The sequence below is a fragment of the Neurospora hispaniola genome (assembly GCF_033458365.1).
Source record: "Neurospora hispaniola strain FGSC 10403 chromosome Unknown B0T23scaffold_8, whole genome shotgun sequence".
Taxonomy (NCBI): domain Eukaryota; kingdom Fungi; phylum Ascomycota; class Sordariomycetes; order Sordariales; family Sordariaceae; genus Neurospora; species Neurospora hispaniola.
The window spans coordinates 1270214-1286807 of record NW_026944413.1 but is presented as its reverse complement, the minus strand read 5'-3'; the positions used below and the strand labels follow the sequence as shown (position 1 = coordinate 1286807).

Here is a 16594-nt window from a genome sequence, read left to right as displayed (position 1 = left end):
TTGTGAACCCCTTTACCAAAGCCAGCAACAAAAGCAAATGACTTGAAAGCAACCAGGGTATCATGAACTCCAAAGGAAGCCCATACAAACTCCATGCATGCAGACATCCACGCATCCATCCAATCCTTTACAAAATTCCGACAAGCAAGAAGACAAATCGAAGCACCCAGAAAAACCAGATCCTCCCTGATTCAGCTTTGACCTGATGTCCTTCTTCAAAACATCTTGAACAAATCATCAGCATACTTGACGCACAACCGTCCCTTGATCTCCGCCGTCTTCGCATCCTTTGCGGCATTCAAATCCTCCGTGAAACCCTTCAGCAACTTATCCTGATTTTTGCGAGCCTCCGCGATGGCAGCAGTGCCGGCAACCTTAGCAGCACCAGTACCCGAAGCCGGCGTCTCACGATGATGGCTACTGACGGCCCTCTTCCCAAGCTTGGGAAGCGGAATCGGCGTGACGCTGTGAACAGATCCCCGAGGACCAACGGTCGTAGCGCGGACTGAGCGAGCCAGACCAATGGGCGAAGAATCAGGGCTGCCGTTGCTGTGGTGGCCATTGTGGTCGGCCTTAACCTGGGCTTCACCTCTGACCTTGAGGGTGCTGAGCTTGTTGACGTCCATCGAAATCCGTTTCAGGGCATTGAACAAAATGTCCTGGCGTATAGAGGCACGGAGCTCGTTGGCTTCAATGCGCTGCTCCAGGGCGGCGAGGTTCTGTTTGATGGTGAACAATTCACCTTGGAAGGTTTCGGATTGAAAGGAGAGATTGTTGTTGAACTTGACTACTTGCTTGGCAATGGCGAGCAGCGGATTGGTGGTCATGGTAGCGGCGACGTTGGAGGCGGTCATGGTCGCGGCGGTGTCCTCCTGCTCGGGCTCGATCTCTGGCTCCTGAGGCTTCGGTTCGGTGGAAACCCCCTCTTCCTTGCCGTCTTTCTTGGTCACTTGTGCTTCAGGTGCGGGCGAAGACTGGGTCGCAGCAACTGTATCGGCAACCTGGTCACCCTTCGTGGACTGCTCAGGGTGGGTGACATAGATGTTGGGAGCGACAACCTCGTCGATATCGATGATCTGGTGCTCCTCAACCTCGTCTTGGGTCTTCTTAGCCTTGCGGCCCTTCTTGCTCTTCTTCTTCTTGAGAGTAGAGGCGGGCTTATTGACGATCTCCGTAACTTCACGCTCAGCAATGAGCTCCTTCATATCTTTGGGTGCCGAAACAGTCTCAGGAGCACCGCGGTACTCAGCGTCGTTAAGCTGCATGAGTTGCAAGTCCACCTCGGCTTGCGTGGTCTCGCCAACCATCGTGGTATCGTCAACTGGTGTAGTTACATCGAGGTCCATGGCGTTCCCGTGCTCCTCCTCGACACTCTTCTTCTTGTCCTTCTTATGTTTGGTTTTCTTCGCCTTCTTAGAAGCGGAGACGGCGATGGACTCATCGTTGTCCAAGGCGTTGGATTCTTCAAAGCGCCGCTTCTTGTCTTTTTTGGACTTTTTGCTCTTTCTTGGAGCAGTCTCAGCGGCTGAATCTCCGTGCTGCTCATCCTCGATGATAGTGGTCATCTCAACATCTGACTCTTCACCATTAGCAACGCCATTTTTGCCAACCGCAGGGCTGACGACGACATGCTCTTCCGCGTGGGGCATCTCGGTATCTCCGTGCTCGTTGTCGCTGTCGTTCTTTGCCATCACGCGGTCCAGAATCTCATCAACGTCAGCCGGAGTGAGCGGATCGACTTCTGTTCCAACTTCAGCCCTGAATGGAGTGCCGAGTTTGGGAGCAGCCGGAAAACCCTTGATTTTCGGCAACGGAACCGGAGTGCATTTGTTCGATTTGGAGGGCGAAAAGTTGTTCGGCGAATAGTCGTACTGCATCATCCTGGGCATCGGTCCGGGAGTCTTGGAGTTGAGAGGCGAAGTAGGCGGGAAGTTCTGGTCCAGAGTGTAGTTCGGGACGGGAGTCAACTTTTGGAGCTTGTGAGGCGACCTAGCTTGCGAAGTGATATTCTTCTCATCTCTAGCATTGATGTTGTTGACCAGTGTCATCAGGGCAGCAGGATTCCCGACCTGAAGCTGGGAGCTTGGAGAGGGTGAAGCGGACCTCTTCGCATGCTCATAGAGAGGGTTTCGCGGAAGTGGGATGTGACTGTCTGAACGAAGTGGGACGTTTTCCTTGGTCAATCCGGACTTTGCGGGGACCGGCGACTGCAAAGGAGTCGAATAATGCTCGTCTGCGACAGAGCCATCAGGTGCGACGGCCTCTTGGAAGACAATGGCCATGGGGAAAGTCGGGCTTACAGGCTCCTGCTTGATCTTGACCATGTCTTCCTCTTGAGCATCAATCTCTTCGACGGTGACGACGGTCTCATCCCTTGCGGAAGTGGCTGGGCTCTCAGCGCGAGCCTTAGCCTTCTTCTTACCTTTACTCTTCTTCTTTTTCTTCTCAGAAACGTTGACGCTCTGGCTCGGCTTGCTGTCAGGTGTCGACATCTTGCCCTCAGGCGATTTGGCGACCTGCTTCTTCTTTTTCTTCGTCACAGCACCTGTGAGCCAGTCAGGCGCGTAAGGGGCCATGATGTGAATCAAGAGCGAGGTCAGCTTGAGGGAGTGACGATTGGGTGAATGTTGGGGGATGGAGAGATGCGCCTGGTTCGTGCTTCTCAGGGCTCTGATGGAAGAGTTAAAGAAGGCTTCGTGGGCAAAAGGCCAAGAAGATAATTGGCGAGAGAGAAGTTGTCTTGATGTAATCGTCAAGGCGGTGTTGCTGGTGGAAGGTTGATGTTTTGGATAACCCGTGTGGAAGTAGAGTAGTGACGGGGGGAGATGGAGGATGGAAGGAGTGAGAGCGGGAAGGAGGGGGGAAGGTGGAAGGTACTGCGTCTCCCAGTGCCGACCAACTTGGTGTCTGCCTGCCGGTTTGTGGACGATTCACCAGCAGGTGCTCTTCCACTTGAAAGGTTGTCAGTCACCCCGAGTTCAGATCGAAATTACCGTGGTTGCCGGGTAACGATGGTAAGTATTCTGGGTAGGTACCTACCTCTAGGCATTGAAGCAGGCCACTTGACAAGAGATGATAATCAGCCTCTTCTTGGTCACTCTTCGTCATCATGATAGCTGCCAGAGGTCGGTCGTAGAACGTGACTGGTTGATTACTAGGTATTTACACAAGATGAACAAGCTGTTGCTGATGTTTTCCCTTTCAATATTTACGGAAAATGGAGTCCGAAATATCGAAGAACATCCGAGTACATACAGGCCGCGCCCACATAACCACGTCGACATTTCAAAGTTGAGATCCTAAGGCACGTTCTCTCCTCGTGTGTAGGTTTCGATATTCCCGCTACGGTTGTTTCAAGTTTGGGTTCTTTGGGTTCTGGTCATCATTTACTTGCTTCAGCATGCACATTTCTCAAGATCATGATCAATTGAACAAGTATAATGTCTGAATTCTGTATAAGCCAAACCTAGCCCAACCCGCTACCGAAAACGCCTGCAATGATGATAACTACAAATGGTATATGTAAACTGCCGGCTTGATCTCGGATACAACGCCCATTGTGACCGCTCAGCCACCTTTTGCAAAAAAAATAGATAAATGCTTGGCATGTTTGTACGTTTTCTCCTGCTTAGTTCTGACTTCTCACCTCGCCTATTCCAGTCGCCAAAAAGAAGTACGTTCCCAGGATAGAGCACACCACAAAGGCAGTAAGCACTCCTGCGCCCGCCTTGTCTCTCTCGGTAAGCTCCGACATCGACATGACCGTCGCGGGCGTCTCTCCCGCATTGGGGTTGCCGCGACTCTGACCACCGGTGTTGTTGGTAACCAGAGGCTTGACGGCTTCGTGCTCCTCCGTGATCAGATACGTCGTGAAGGCGGCAAGGGCGCTCATCTCCTGACCGGCGGGGCCGTTGCTCACGTCGCCGTCGTACTTTCCGACATTCCAACGGTAGCCGCATGTGCCGTCAGGCAGGCAGCTGTCGATAACACCCTCGATGTTGGTCTTGAAGGCCTTGACTATAGGCTCTCGAACGAGATCAGGCGCCATGAGGGCGGCCGTGGCCAAGGAGCGAAGGAGGTAGCCCTTGAAGGAATGCTGGTCGATGTTGCAGAGGAGCCTGTCCGTGAGCTCGCAGGCGCGTTCAACCAAGATGCCCTTGGGGAAAAAGAACTCGAGGGTTCGGTTGACGAGTCCACTAAGGGGCTTTCCCCACTGTTCAGCATCTTCGGTCTGTGGTGTTGAGGCTATGTTAGCTATCAAAGTCCTGGGTATTCGGTCATTGGCAAAAAAAAAAAAAAAAAAAAAAAAAAAAAAAAAAAAAAAAAAAAAAAAAAGCTTACCATATTGTACATGATGGCGACACCATGGATGATGATGGCTGCGTTAGCTGACCATTGGACCTTGTTGATGTCTGTGCAGTTTTGAGGGACATGACCACCGTCGTAGATGTTCCAGTTCTTATCGATGTAACCGACGTCCCTGATCCAGTTGAAAGTCTTTTCGGCCCACTTGGAATAGGTGCTGTTGTCGGTATAGCGTGCCAGTCTTGCGCCGAGGTTGAAGAAACAGGCATTGGCGATGGTATTCTGAGCCATGTTAGTCACATGTAGCAGCTCAAAGTGATGCCCGTGGCTAACCTAAACTTACCTTGTAATCATATCCAGCATTGGAGGGGTAGATCTGCCAGCGCAAACCTCCGCCGCATTCGTCGTCATGGCGGTCGGGGGCAGCTTGCGTGTTGAAGACGGCCTGGGCCATCTCAAGCCAATCAGCCTCGCCGGGGACCAAAGGGAAGTTGACTTCGGCAGCGAGCATGGCAGACATTCCCCAGAAGCCCTGGTCATCGTTACCGAGAGAGGCAGTCCAATTGGGTGACATGAAGCTGTTCTGAGGCGCATCGGCTTGGAAGACGATAGATTGCTGGGTTACGGCATTGTATGTGCTGTCGCCAGTGTAATGCCAGTAGTCGATGAAGGTCCCCCACATGGCACCAGCCTCCCACCAGTAGTATGATCCATCGGGCGGGGGACCAGGAAGAATACCGATGGTTTGCCCAGGTTGGTTGCCAGTATAGTATGATATCAGATGCTTTGCGATGGTCTTTGCGGCGGATTTCACGGATGCTGTTCTCCGGGATTAGCTACCTGTCATCTGGTGAAGAAAACTGGGTTGGTACTGACCAGTCTTGTTCAGGTCAACCTCGAATGTTGACTGTCCTGTAGTTGTTGTGGTTGTTGTTGTAGTAGTAGTTGTTGATTCTGTTGTTGCGCCGTATACACTGCTTGCGGCAGCGAGCAGCAACGGTGCTACGCCAGAAATCCTGGTGGTAAAAAGCATGGCGAGTTTGAGACTTGATCCTATTCCAATTCCATCCACGCGTTTGTTTGCACGACCAATGATATGACGTTTTCAAATCGATATTATTGTATGAATGTTTGCGAAGGTACGTAAGGTAGATGCCGATTTACAGAAACAAATGCATGGGGAAGCTGATTTGGTGAGCGAGGGACAAGCGTTGGGAAAGCCAGAAAGAAAGGCAAAGGGGTCCCAGATTGGCGTTGGTCGGGATCGATGGAACTCCCTGTAGCCTTGTATGGGTTGTGACCTCCACTCTGTAATTTGAGATGGTCGTGGTCCGGGGCGGCGGCGGCGATGATGGCGGCGATGATGGCGACCAACGAGCAGTTTGACGGCTGAAGAGGAAAAATAAAACAACAACAACAACAACCACCCCGTCTCCTCCTCAGCCTTTCCTCCTCGCTCCTCATGAAGGTTCCCGTCAAGTGACGCCCCCCCCCCAGTTCGTTCTCCCCGGGCTGACCTGACGTAAGGAAAAACCGTGTTGCCTGGATCTGGAGTGCATCGTCAAAGGGGGCCGAAAGGGGCGCTCATGCTGGGCAGGGATTGGCTGGGATGCTGGTTTGCGAGAGAAAGGGGAACGAATTGGGCGAACATTATATGCTCCACTTATAAAAGCGTCCAATAAGAGGGACAGCCGTTCCAAGCCAGCGCCTGGGGTATGTAGTATGGGAAGGATCGGACGGATGCAATGCGCGCCCTAGTGTACCTACCTACTGCAATGTCCTGGGCAAGTGCAATTAATCCCTTCCCTTGATGTCCCTTTTCGGCCATGGGATCCATCCAAGCCTTTTTTTTTTTTTCCCGACTCATTCACTGCAGGCGGGCTGTCAGGTCACTGTGTTCCTGAGTTTTGTGCATCAGGTCACTGCACGAAACGAAGATTTGAAAAAGTGTGACAGCAATTGAAACAATCGAATACATGGCAATGCAAACAAGGCTCTATGGTACTGCCCATCACGATGATCAAATTCCACTTATTCGGTTCCTGTTTCCTGTTTGTTTCTTCCACTTCTTTTGTTGATCTCTCTTCGTTCGTTGCCGCTGATGGTTGCCTATTGACGGCGCCTTCACCCCTTTCAGACCCTTTTCCTCTCTCCCCTCCCCCTCAGCGGGAGCCTCGGCCAGGTGCTTGTCTCCAAAGGAAGTCAGGTTGTGTTCATCGGCCCATGTGAGACCCTGTTCCTGCTGAGTGGGAAATGGGAAATGGAAAATGTCCGAAACCCCCTCCCCCCACTTCAGACTCCGCCTCAACGTGCGCGACATCGACCAGGCGGGATTATGGTCAACTAACCCTGAAACTTACTAGCGTCTTCGTATTTTTGACCTTACAGGACCCACTTCTGCTGCTACTCCCGCATTTCTCTCCCTTTTGCCAAGTGAGGCTCTCGTCAACATTAGCTTCCAACAACATCTTTCCACGATTCTAGAACATCGTGAAACTTCAAGTGGACGTGGTAACTGAATTGGTGGCTAGTATTGACGGGCGATACAAGGCGAGGACCATCAATGTCTCTTCATGGTCCGTACTTGTAGTCGCCATGACAGCTATGAACAAGAGTCTGGACGATACATTGAGGGACATAGCCATGTGTATCATCATCTGATCACAGAGACATGGGCGTATTCTAGAGTTAACGGTAATGGACTGAAAATCGCCAGTGCTATCCGCGCCGTATGTATATTGAGCATAACAACCTAGTCGTTGATGAGTTTCATCTTCTTACATACAAGTACGGCTCGATAACCTTTGTACACGACACAAGTTGGTGAACGAGGACCGGATGAACACTCCTCCCGGACATGATTCTTTGCGAGAGAATTTTGGAAGGTAAAAGAATATATGAATATGTAAAAGTGAGGAAGCCATATCACCCAGTATACCCATTCTCTGTCCGTCATCGACAGACTAATGTTGTCGAGTGTCATGCTCATTTCCACGAGATGATTCAGGGATTCGAGTATACCCCTAACCCTGACAAGTGGACTCTGGGGTCGCTACAGAGCCAAGGGAAGTGAAAGGAAGACCCTTATCTTGTCGACCACTGCATGCGATAAGCAGTTCACCCCACCATGACAGCCCACACCGAGGTGAGTTGCATGGTCTGTGCATAACACCTTTGGCTTCCCGTTGCCGGCCGGCGCGCGCGCGTCAGTTTCCAATTCCATCATTGTCCCGAACCACGCCGACTTGTCCGATTTTACTTTCTGCAACCTTAACTTCAAGTCCAGAACCACTCCGGTGCCGATCCCTTTGCTGCGCGACATCCGTATCCTTGCTCTGAGAGACAGGGCGCACCCAACCATCAACGACTTCCATATCTTGCCTCGATTCGACCGTTGCCGAAATACCTACTAGAAACCGTCATCCGAGTCAAGATACAACAAAACATACAAAGGAAACAGTCGGGATGGCGCAAGCTGGCAGCGAAAACAAGGAGCCATGGAACGAGGAGACCAGGGCCAAGTTTGAAGGGTATGTGCTGGTCGCTCTACCACACGGCATGACCGCGGACTGTCTCAGAGAGAAGAAGAAGAGAGGATAGAATGGCTGACCGCGAAGTTGGATACGTACAGAAAGAGCCGAAGCGAATACCTTGATCCGTGCCAGGAGGCCGCTCAGCGGAGTATACGGTGTCTGCACCGCAACCAAGGAGACCGAACCATGTGCTCGGACTACTTTGAGGCGTACAGGGAATGCAAGAAGCAATGGGTTAGTACTTCTCCGCTGCGGGATTGAGAGGTGAAAAAGTACAAGATCTCGATGCTGACGGGTTGACGACTGGGGATACAGATCGAAAGGAGGCGGGAACAGAAGAGGAAAGCGGGTGCGCTCTTCTGAGCTACCGGACTTTTCAATGGAAGGATATAATCTGAGCAACCACGGCTACAAGGAAGAAAAAGAAATCTGAGCAACAGGAGGAAGATCAACGTGGGCAACATTGCTTTTTGCGCTTGTATAAATAGTCTTTGTAAAGCACTTGCATGGGTAGGCGTTTAGGTTACGGAAGACGCGGAGTACCTGTTTGATCGTTCATCAAACGAGGACAGGGAGGGAATAGAGAAAAAAAATGGGTGATATGGTGACCGTAGAAAGGGGGCAAAAGAAATGGTCAAGTAAAACATCAACTAAGCAAGCCGAAGTGAAGATGGTCAAGTAGTGTATATATGATATAAACCTATCTGTATATATTGACGGTGAGGCCCGAGCCACTCAGCTCGGTCACGGCGGGGTCCCCGGTCTCGATCGATCACTGTACATCAGGTACTTCTACTTGTAAAGTACACAGGAGGGTACAGTAGGTAGGCACCACGCCCGCTCTGTCGCACGAGCCACTCACATTCAAGGCAACGCCAAGCTCAACCTTTAAAACCTTCTGAATCGACAAACTCACCAAGTCAACAACAAAAGTGCAGTGCAACCCGGTCGAATCTGTGGCCTACGGTAGCATTCTTTTTATGATCCTTCTTTCCAATCTCCTTTCTCTCTTTGACCAACAATTTTTTTATCCAACGCCGAGATCAGGCAAGCAAGCACCCTGAGCAAACATCAACAATGTCTTATGGACGATATGGGCGCCCAGCCCTCAAAAACAGCGTCGACGTCCAGTTACAGACCGCCTTCACTGACAGCAACTGGAACACCGTCATTCGTTTGGCCGACAAGCGCTTCAAAACTCTCAAGGACCCTTACTACGAGGTAGACTCTTCATGAACTGCCTCTCACTACTCATCAGCCCAGTCACTCACCACTTCTCATCAGGCTATCAGAATCGCCGCCGAGTCACAGCTCGATGGCACCAGTGAAAGGTGTACGGCACTGATCGCCATCGACGAGCTCGTCAAGTCCAAGGCTGTTCCCGACTATGACACTCTTGAACTGCTGGAGTGGGCTGCGCGAGACTATCTCTACGACACCGAGTATGCCGAGACGCTGGGTCCCCTCAGAGCCCGCTGGGTGAAAGCGAACCCTAAGAGCAAGTTTGCCGTGAAATGTCTTCAGTCATGCCTGGAGTATTGGGATCTCGTGAGCGCTCAGCAGATTGCCACGACGCTGGACAAGGCCTTTGCCAACTCGGGAGACCGCCAATACATGTTCTGGAGCATTACTCTCACCTACCTTCTTTCAGTGAGTCTTCGCTATGCTATGCCCTGAGGGACCAGTACCCACAGCTGACATGTCCAGGTTAGCCCCCAGTGCAGTGAGGCCAGCAAAAAGGTATATAGCCTTCTTGTGGTTAAGCAGCTTGAGAGGGCGGCTGATATCACTGAAAACGTATGTTGCGCCCAGAGCTCCTGCATCATTCACACTTTGTCAGCCAGAAAGTGCCTAACCCCAGCTTTAGGCCGAGAAAGTCGAGTCGAAAGATCGAGGCCTGCTTCAAGAAGAGGAGATCTCTCTTTACTACCGTGTCATGCTCTCTCATGGCTCCAAAGAAGACTTCATCAGCCGCATGCAGAGCCCCAAACTGGGACCTCTTGCCCAGCTCAAGGAGGGCCGCAAGGACTTGTTCTACCAAGCCCTCAATGCCTATGAGTCGTGGGGCGAATGGGACCGCATCTATGACCTTTGCCGTCAGGCTCTCAGACTGGGCCTTGATGGTGTGACACCGACCTTTTCCGTCTGCGACTACAAGGTGTGGAAGAAGTTCGCCTTGGCTGCCAGCAAGTCCAAGGATCAGGAGACTGCCCTGGGCGAGGTGCAAAGCATCCTCAAAGAGTTCATTGCGCTCAAGACCAACACCGCCATGTACAAGAAGAACATTGCTCTCGCCCTCCTCGACACCGCATTCCGCCAGCCTGAGGTACCAGGAAGCTCTGGTAACGACTCGGGCGTGACCCCGAGAGTTATTCAAATCGGCCTATATTTGGACAGCTACTTTGACAAATTGTCCGCGTTTGACGATGTCAAGGACTTTGTCGCAGAGCTCAGCTTCGAGGAGGTCAAGGGACTCATGGAGGAAGTCCTGCCCAAGATGCTGGAAGAGGTGAGTGCCCTTTTTGTATCATTTGACATGGCAACGTAACACTAACCTTTTTCATAGAAGTCTGAGAAGTCTAGTCAGGTTATTCTCAAGTCACTAATCTGCAAGCTGCGCTACCTGCTCACCACTTGCACACAAACACTCTCCCATAACCCATCCGTGGTGGACGGCCAAGAGCAGGACAAGCCATACCAATGCCGTCTGTGCTCCACCCTTACGTCTCTACCATGCGAGAGCTGCTTGAGGAGCGTGGTGACCGAGGCCGCCCAAATATACCAGCAGATAGTCGATGACTCGGAGCTGTTGGCAGCAATCCCCCGTCTCGACAAGGATCCTCGTATTGACTTGGCCCTTGTCATGGGCAACTCGATCCTCAAGCTCTCTGGCTTGCACCCTCGCACTTCGGATGTTGCTCCAGCACCGCTGCGGGATGTGAACCCATCGCTGTTCCTCCAGGCGGTTCTCGTCTTGGACACCCAGCTCAAGGTTACGCCTAGTGATGTCGCACTGCGCCTCCTACTGGCCCAACTCTACCTCCTCCTGGGATGCGCTTCCTACGCCTACCAGATTTGGACCCCTCTGGAAGTTAAGCGCACAATCCAGGACTCCCTCAGCCCTCTCTTCTTTGACAGGATATCAAGTTTGTCGCCAGGTCTGTTTACCGGCACCCGCCCATTGATGGAGCCGCTGCGTTCATACTACAACAACAGTCTGCACAGCAGCTGCCCCTTGCGGATTTGGGACGCGTTTAGCTCTGGGAGCTACAGCAGTATCCTGGAGATGACCGAGTTCGACAGCAAGCTGCGGAGAAGCTGCACGCTCATGATGTCCATTGTGGAAGAACGACGGGCAACTCGTGCTTTTGGCGGAAAGATCGAATGTGAGATTGGCGATTTGGCACTCACTGGTACGTTTGATCTTGATTCAATCTCCTTCCCCTAAGCAAAACTAACTTGATTCCCAGAAAACATCGACGACACAACTACCCTACTCAACAAAACCGACTACGGTTCATTCGTCAACCTCGAAAGTCCCCACGGTCCTCCCATCCAGGAGTTCCTTCGTATCGGCCCCGAGCTTTCCGTAAGACTTTTTCTCCAAACCCTCTCACCTGCGCTGCTCTTCCCGAATGCTAACAACCTCCCGCCAGAACGAGCGCGCTCACCTCTCCTTCCTCTCCGAGCAATACCTCGATCTAATCCACCACAAACCGCCCAAGGACCACCGCCCTTACAAGCCCAGCGAAGCGGCCATCAAAGAGCGCGCCTACACCTTCGAGACGCTCTCCCAACTCAACAACTCGCTCACCAGCTTCATCCACCGTCCCACCACCCCCGCCGCGCTCACCTCGCCCGAAGCAACCTACTACACCATCATCTCCCTCCTCTCCGCAGCCGTGCTCACCGCCCTCTCCACCACGCGCGCCGACCCTTACCCGTCTGAGACCATGAGCGTCATCACCTCGTCCATCCGCACCGCTTTCACGGGGCTACGCACCCGCTTCACTTCCTCCTCTTCCTCTTCCTCCTCTTCTACCAACAGCACCAACGGAGTAGACGAAACCTTCTACTCCCTAACCGACATGCACACCCTCTCGCACGTGCGCGAAACTGCCCTGGCCATGCGTCACAGCGCCGCCTTTGTCCAGGCCTGGAACGACCGCGAACTGGCCCGCGATCGCTCCGGTAAGAGCACGCTGCACAAGGACGGGTTGGCGGAACTCAAGGCGTTGGATGCCATGGCGGCCAAGACCATCACGGAGGTGAAGGGACATATACAGAAGCTGAAGGAGCAGCTGGGCGGGGGAGGGTGGTTGGATAAGATGCTGGATTGGACTTTTGGTGCTGCTGAAGGTACTACTGAAGGGGAAGCTGGTGAGACTGCAAAAGTAAGGAAGGCGGTGGAGAGTGTGGTGGGTGGAAGAGAGGGCGCGGAGGAGTGGGTTGGGAAGGTGGTGGAGAGTTGGGGGCAGGGGGTGAAGGGGTGGGGGTTGGTGAGGATGGAGTGAATGGGTTTGGTATAGTTTAGGTAGGGAGGGGTGTGGTAGGAGGATGATAGATAGGTATGTATATATTGGTAGATTTCTTGGTAGAGAAAAGTATGGTTTAAGAAGTGCACAATTGAAGAGATGGGAATCGTTTGTTACCTGGGAACTTGAAAGGTAGGAGGGAGGGAGGGGCTCACCCACCTAGGGAATGGAATGAATTGTTTAGACGCATTTTGCCTCGAGCTTTTGTTTTTTCACCTTGCTCATCCAAAACATGCAAAGCCGAGAATCAATGCAACTACCTAGGTACTCGCGCACCCAGTAAAGATATGGATTGACTAGGAGGTACTTGACCCCTTTTTATTCAAACGAATACCTATAATGATAATATAACTACAAGATATAACGATGTTTCAGGCCACTAGGTCAAGTCTTTCTTTCTTGGACTTTTACCCATCACATGTCACTTAGTTAGCACATCACTACTCACTCTCCGAATTTCCAGTCGGATGAATACAGTCTAAGAATTTCAACCTGCATCAAAGCGATTTCCACTAAGTACCTAGAAGTAGCTCCAGTTCAATTTCCGATGAAGTTTCAAGCCAAAACAGAAATTAGCGTTACGCTCTGGTCTTCCAGATCTCAGAAACATAAAAGCCCAACAAACATGGCCAAACCCAAGTCCAATCCCAAGCCTAGACCTAGTTCAGTCTATTGATACCATCCTTTCAACGTTAGTATATTAGTATAAAACTAGATCAAACATCAATCATCGCCGTGCCACTTCACGATGAAAAATGTTTCTACGACCAAACTAAACCAAACCAAAATCCTTATCGAATTTTTTTTACATTTCAATTTATCCTTCAAAAACCTCACAGAGTGAATAGTGCAGAAGACCATTCTTTCAAAACAATACCAAAAAAAACAAAGCCAAATATCCGCCAATTTCCTTCCTTTCCTTTCCTTCCTTTCCTTCATACATCATACATGTGATATGAACAACCCGCCTAGAGGTAGTTCCGTCATTCCAGGTATCCTGAACCATGAATAAAAATCCACCCCCCCCAGTCATATAAGGTTGGGCAGCCAGACGAATGGAATGGTACATTCATGTTGGTTTCGTAAACCAGTCAGTCCCAATCCATGCTCGTCCCCTCCCTTCCTTGATCATTTGCTTGTCGTTTGATAGACGGTCGTCCGTCTATATACCTTTATCCTCTCGTCTCTTCTTCATGTTCATCCCATCCATTCATCCATTCATCCTTCCATAATCCCATCCATTCCATGGATCCCATTCGATCGTCCTTTCTTTCGTCTCGGGTCGTTTTATGTCCGTTAGGTTGATTGCTGTTGTTGTTGTTGTGTTGTTGTATGGTGTTTATGTGTGGTTGAGCGTGTGTGTAAGCTGCAGTGGTGGTGGGTGGTTGTAGGTATCGTCGTAAGCGAAAGCAAGAAATCAAGAAAAAAAAAAAAAAAACATAAACGTAGAACAAGAAAAAACAAGAGAAAATCTCTATCAGCGCCTTTGCCCAGCCTCCCATATAGTGCGATGAGAAGAACGAAAAAAGAAAATGCGCATCCCCCCTTTTGTCCAACAACAAACCCCCTTCAAACCCTATAATCTACCGGGCCTTAGGCCATGAGCTCGCTCAAGACTCTCATACTCAATATCATAACCAGCAAACCAATCGTGACAATGATCAACAGCGTGAAGCTGAACCAGCCCAACACCATGGCCGAGCTGCCCACGCCGGCCATGACGCTCCCGTTGCCAAAGTCCTGAGCGATGACGGATGCCGCCACCGACGCCGTATGCTGCCACAGCACCGAGACCAAGACAAAAATGGTCGCGATGAAGATGATGACGAGGGCGACCTGGCTGACGGGCCGCGAAGGGAAAGGTTTGACCTCGCGCTCGGAACCCTCCGAGTCTTCCTCTTCGTGCCAGCCGGGGAAGGTGGCGAGGAGGAGGAGGCAAACGAAGGCGAAGATGATTGCGATGATGCTGTGTTTTTGTATCCCTTGTTAGCATGTCTGCTCGTGTCGCGACAAAAGCACAGTCGAAATTTGGTTCTTACATCAAGTATGGAAAGACAATCATATCCTTGAACTGCGCAGCCAACCAGACTAGATTCAAAGGATCCTGATCAACCGAGATCTCGTTCGCTAGCGTTGTCGCATTGTTGCTGCACAACCACGACCCGCCATCGGGATTAACGCAGATGCCAAAGAAGCCAACGCGCGCCTGGAGACGGGCGCCGTCCACAATGTTGGCGATGGCGGTGGTGACGTCGTAGTGCACCTGCGAGGTGTCGGGGATGGCTTGGTAGTTTTCGTAGTAGAGCGACAACAAAAAGATATCAGGGATGACGGGTGATGAGGACGAGCAGCCTGCTAGGAGAAGGGCTGTGTACGGTGTGTTAGTTTTGATTTTCTATTTAGGAAAACAGACGGGATTTTCCTTACATAGTAGAATAATCGTGATCATAATGAGAATCATCAAGACGTGGTGATATCCCAGGAACGGTAGCCACCCTGGAGTTCATCATCATAGTGTTAGCTCATTCCGTTGCCTACAACATGTCTGAGGAAGGGGAATATGGAAGAGAGGAAGACATACGGTACCACCCTAATTGGAACCCGCTAGCCATCTTGTTGTATGTATGTTGATTCCTTGTTTAGCTTTTTTTTTATCCCGAATCCCTTCTTCCCTTTCGTTAGTATAGATACCGCGCCTGGTACCCACACCCGCCCTCCGCGAGGTTTGCGCCAGAGGGACGGTTGGGGACGTTTTGCGCTATGGCCGAGAGTAACAAGATTGCCCTCAAGGCTAATACGTCGTTTGGATTCTTTTCGAATTCGTCGTTGTCAACTTGGAGAAGGGTCGCGCCGTAAAACGATGTCTCGCTTGCTGGAATGGAAGGCGGTCTACCTCACTTGCTGGGTGAGGTACAAGTCGTAGGTAGTTGGTCGGATGGGGTCCTTGGAATGCGCGAAGCAGTCCAGAAGTCTTCGTTTTTCCCCACGTGTTTCCTTGTCTTGAATTGTTGGTATCCGTTTCGTCTCGTCTCTTGGTGTGCTTGTTTGGGCGCGTAGGTAGCTGAGGAATGCGGGAATGCGCAACAAGTTGAGCAGGTGTATGTGTGAGAATGTAGGTAGGTATGGATTGGCAGGCACCGCAGTGGGTTGGTTGGTGGAGGGGACGCAGAAGACTGTGTGTTCAGGTTCCTGCCAGATGCAAAAGCAAGAAAGCAGGCGGACTGGACCTAAACAGAAACAGGCAAGGGGCCAGGCACAAGGTTCGACCTTTCGTCCCTTTGGATTCTGTCCCTTGTTTTTTTTCCCTTGTCTCACTAGGTAGGTGAATCAATGCTGCAGGATGAATCTGCAAGGCACCACGACCGGACCTGAATCCAAGGGTTTATTTTTTTTTTCTCACTCCCCGTGCTGCTTGGAAGGAACCAAGCTAAGTAGGGTAGAGGTATGGGATCCCCGCTTCGGTGAAGGTCAGGTACACGGCAGCTTGAAAGGTATGTAGCCCGGGCTGTAGCTGCTAGTATGGCACAAACGGTGGAGGTCAGAAAGACAGGCTGGTGGTGGTAGAAGGCCAAAAGGATGCACGATCGAGAAAAGAGGGATCGTGTATTGGGTGACGTACAGTTGGTTTCCCGTTGGCTTGGAAAAGACTTTAGGACCGTGAATGAGGGCACCTCAGGAACGAAGGGTTGAGAACAAGCCGGCGTGAGACAAGAGACCTGTGCAAGAGTGCAGCTCAGTGGGACCGGCGACCTGCCTCTCAACAGGCAGCGCGCTCGCGTTCGTTGCGGAAAAGCGGTGGCTGGTTTCCGGGCAACAGTTGGAAGTCTTCACAGTTTACACTCGCTATTTCTCACTGCAAACTAAACCTACCTTCCAAAAACTAAACAGCCCACCAGCCCACTTGGCCAGGGCAGTGACATTAGGTCGCTACCATACACTACCTATTTTGGGATTCTCGTTTGCAAGTGGACAAAGTGCTGAAGCCATTCGATTCCCTGCTTTTTCACTTGGCCGGTCGGTCGGTCGGTACCTGCTTGTATCGAGCCCGTACCGTATTGCTTGCGACGTCAGGCACGTCGAGATACGTACCATGATGACTGGCTGGGAGCGGCCTCACACACTTGGACAAGTGGAAGGGTCTCCGTCAGTCTTCCCCAACCTCCCGGTTTTATTTACTTGGAGCTTGGGCAGAGCCCGTTGTCCGGACAGTGGCAGTGATGA

The 16594-nt window shown here is 51.4% G+C and overlaps 6 protein-coding genes across 6 annotated transcripts; 3 read left to right on the top strand and 3 right to left on the bottom strand.

Annotated features, from left to right (window-relative positions):
* Positions 1-215: 215 nt before the first annotated feature.
* B0T23DRAFT_324599 (uncharacterized protein) lies at positions 216-2576 on the bottom strand (the record flags this gene model as incomplete). Its single annotated transcript, XM_062835440.1, has 1 exon — positions 216-2576. The coding sequence occupies one exon, from the start codon at positions 2574-2576 to the stop codon at positions 216-218; it is 2361 nt and encodes a 786-aa protein (XP_062689244.1).
* Positions 2577-3402: 826 nt separating this feature from the next.
* B0T23DRAFT_345355 (glycosyl hydrolase family 76-domain-containing protein) lies at positions 3403-5812 on the bottom strand. The gene is made up of 4 exons (XM_062835956.1): positions 5182-5812; positions 4649-5124; positions 4342-4587; positions 3403-4231 (listed from the first exon to the last, which is right to left on the bottom strand). Exons 1-4 carry the CDS (start codon positions 5336-5338, stop codon positions 3629-3631), a joined length of 1482 nt encoding a protein of 493 aa, XP_062689243.1. The 5' UTR covers positions 5339-5812; the 3' UTR covers positions 3403-3628.
* Positions 5813-6238: 426 nt separating this feature from the next.
* Positions 6239-6735, top strand: B0T23DRAFT_231534 (uncharacterized protein). The gene is made up of 2 exons (XM_062833896.1): positions 6239-6574; positions 6669-6735. Exon 1 carries the CDS (start codon positions 6304-6306, stop codon positions 6532-6534), a length of 231 nt encoding a protein of 76 aa, XP_062689242.1. The 5' UTR covers positions 6239-6303; the 3' UTR covers positions 6535-6574; positions 6669-6735.
* A 620-nt stretch (positions 6736-7355) lies between these two features.
* B0T23DRAFT_388201 (cytochrome c oxidase-assembly factor cox-23, mitochondrial) lies at positions 7356-8652 on the top strand. The gene is made up of 3 exons (XM_062837737.1): positions 7356-7835; positions 7937-8072; positions 8154-8652. The coding sequence occupies exons 1-3, from the start codon at positions 7771-7773 to the stop codon at positions 8199-8201; spliced, it is 249 nt and encodes an 82-aa protein (XP_062689241.1). The 5' UTR covers positions 7356-7770; the 3' UTR covers positions 8202-8652.
* Positions 8653-8756: 104 nt separating this feature from the next.
* B0T23DRAFT_365431 (N-acetyltransferase B complex non catalytic subunit-domain-containing protein) lies at positions 8757-12352 on the top strand (the record flags this gene model as incomplete). The annotated part of the gene is made up of 7 exons (XM_062836365.1): positions 8757-9059; positions 9123-9488; positions 9546-9635; positions 9706-10347; positions 10405-11251; positions 11309-11427; positions 11495-12352. The coding sequence occupies exons 1-7, from the start codon at positions 8916-8918 to the stop codon at positions 12350-12352; spliced, it is 3066 nt and encodes a 1021-aa protein (XP_062689240.1). The 5' UTR covers positions 8757-8915.
* Positions 12353-13639: 1287 nt separating this feature from the next.
* B0T23DRAFT_231471 (Ca2+ regulator and membrane fusion protein Fig1-domain-containing protein) lies at positions 13640-15117 on the bottom strand. The gene is made up of 4 exons (XM_062833895.1): positions 14955-15117; positions 14801-14869; positions 14413-14740; positions 13640-14339 (listed from the first exon to the last, which is right to left on the bottom strand). The coding sequence occupies exons 1-4, from the start codon at positions 14983-14985 to the stop codon at positions 13967-13969; spliced, it is 801 nt and encodes a 266-aa protein (XP_062689239.1). The 5' UTR covers positions 14986-15117; the 3' UTR covers positions 13640-13966.
* Positions 15118-16594: the final 1477 nt, after the last annotated feature.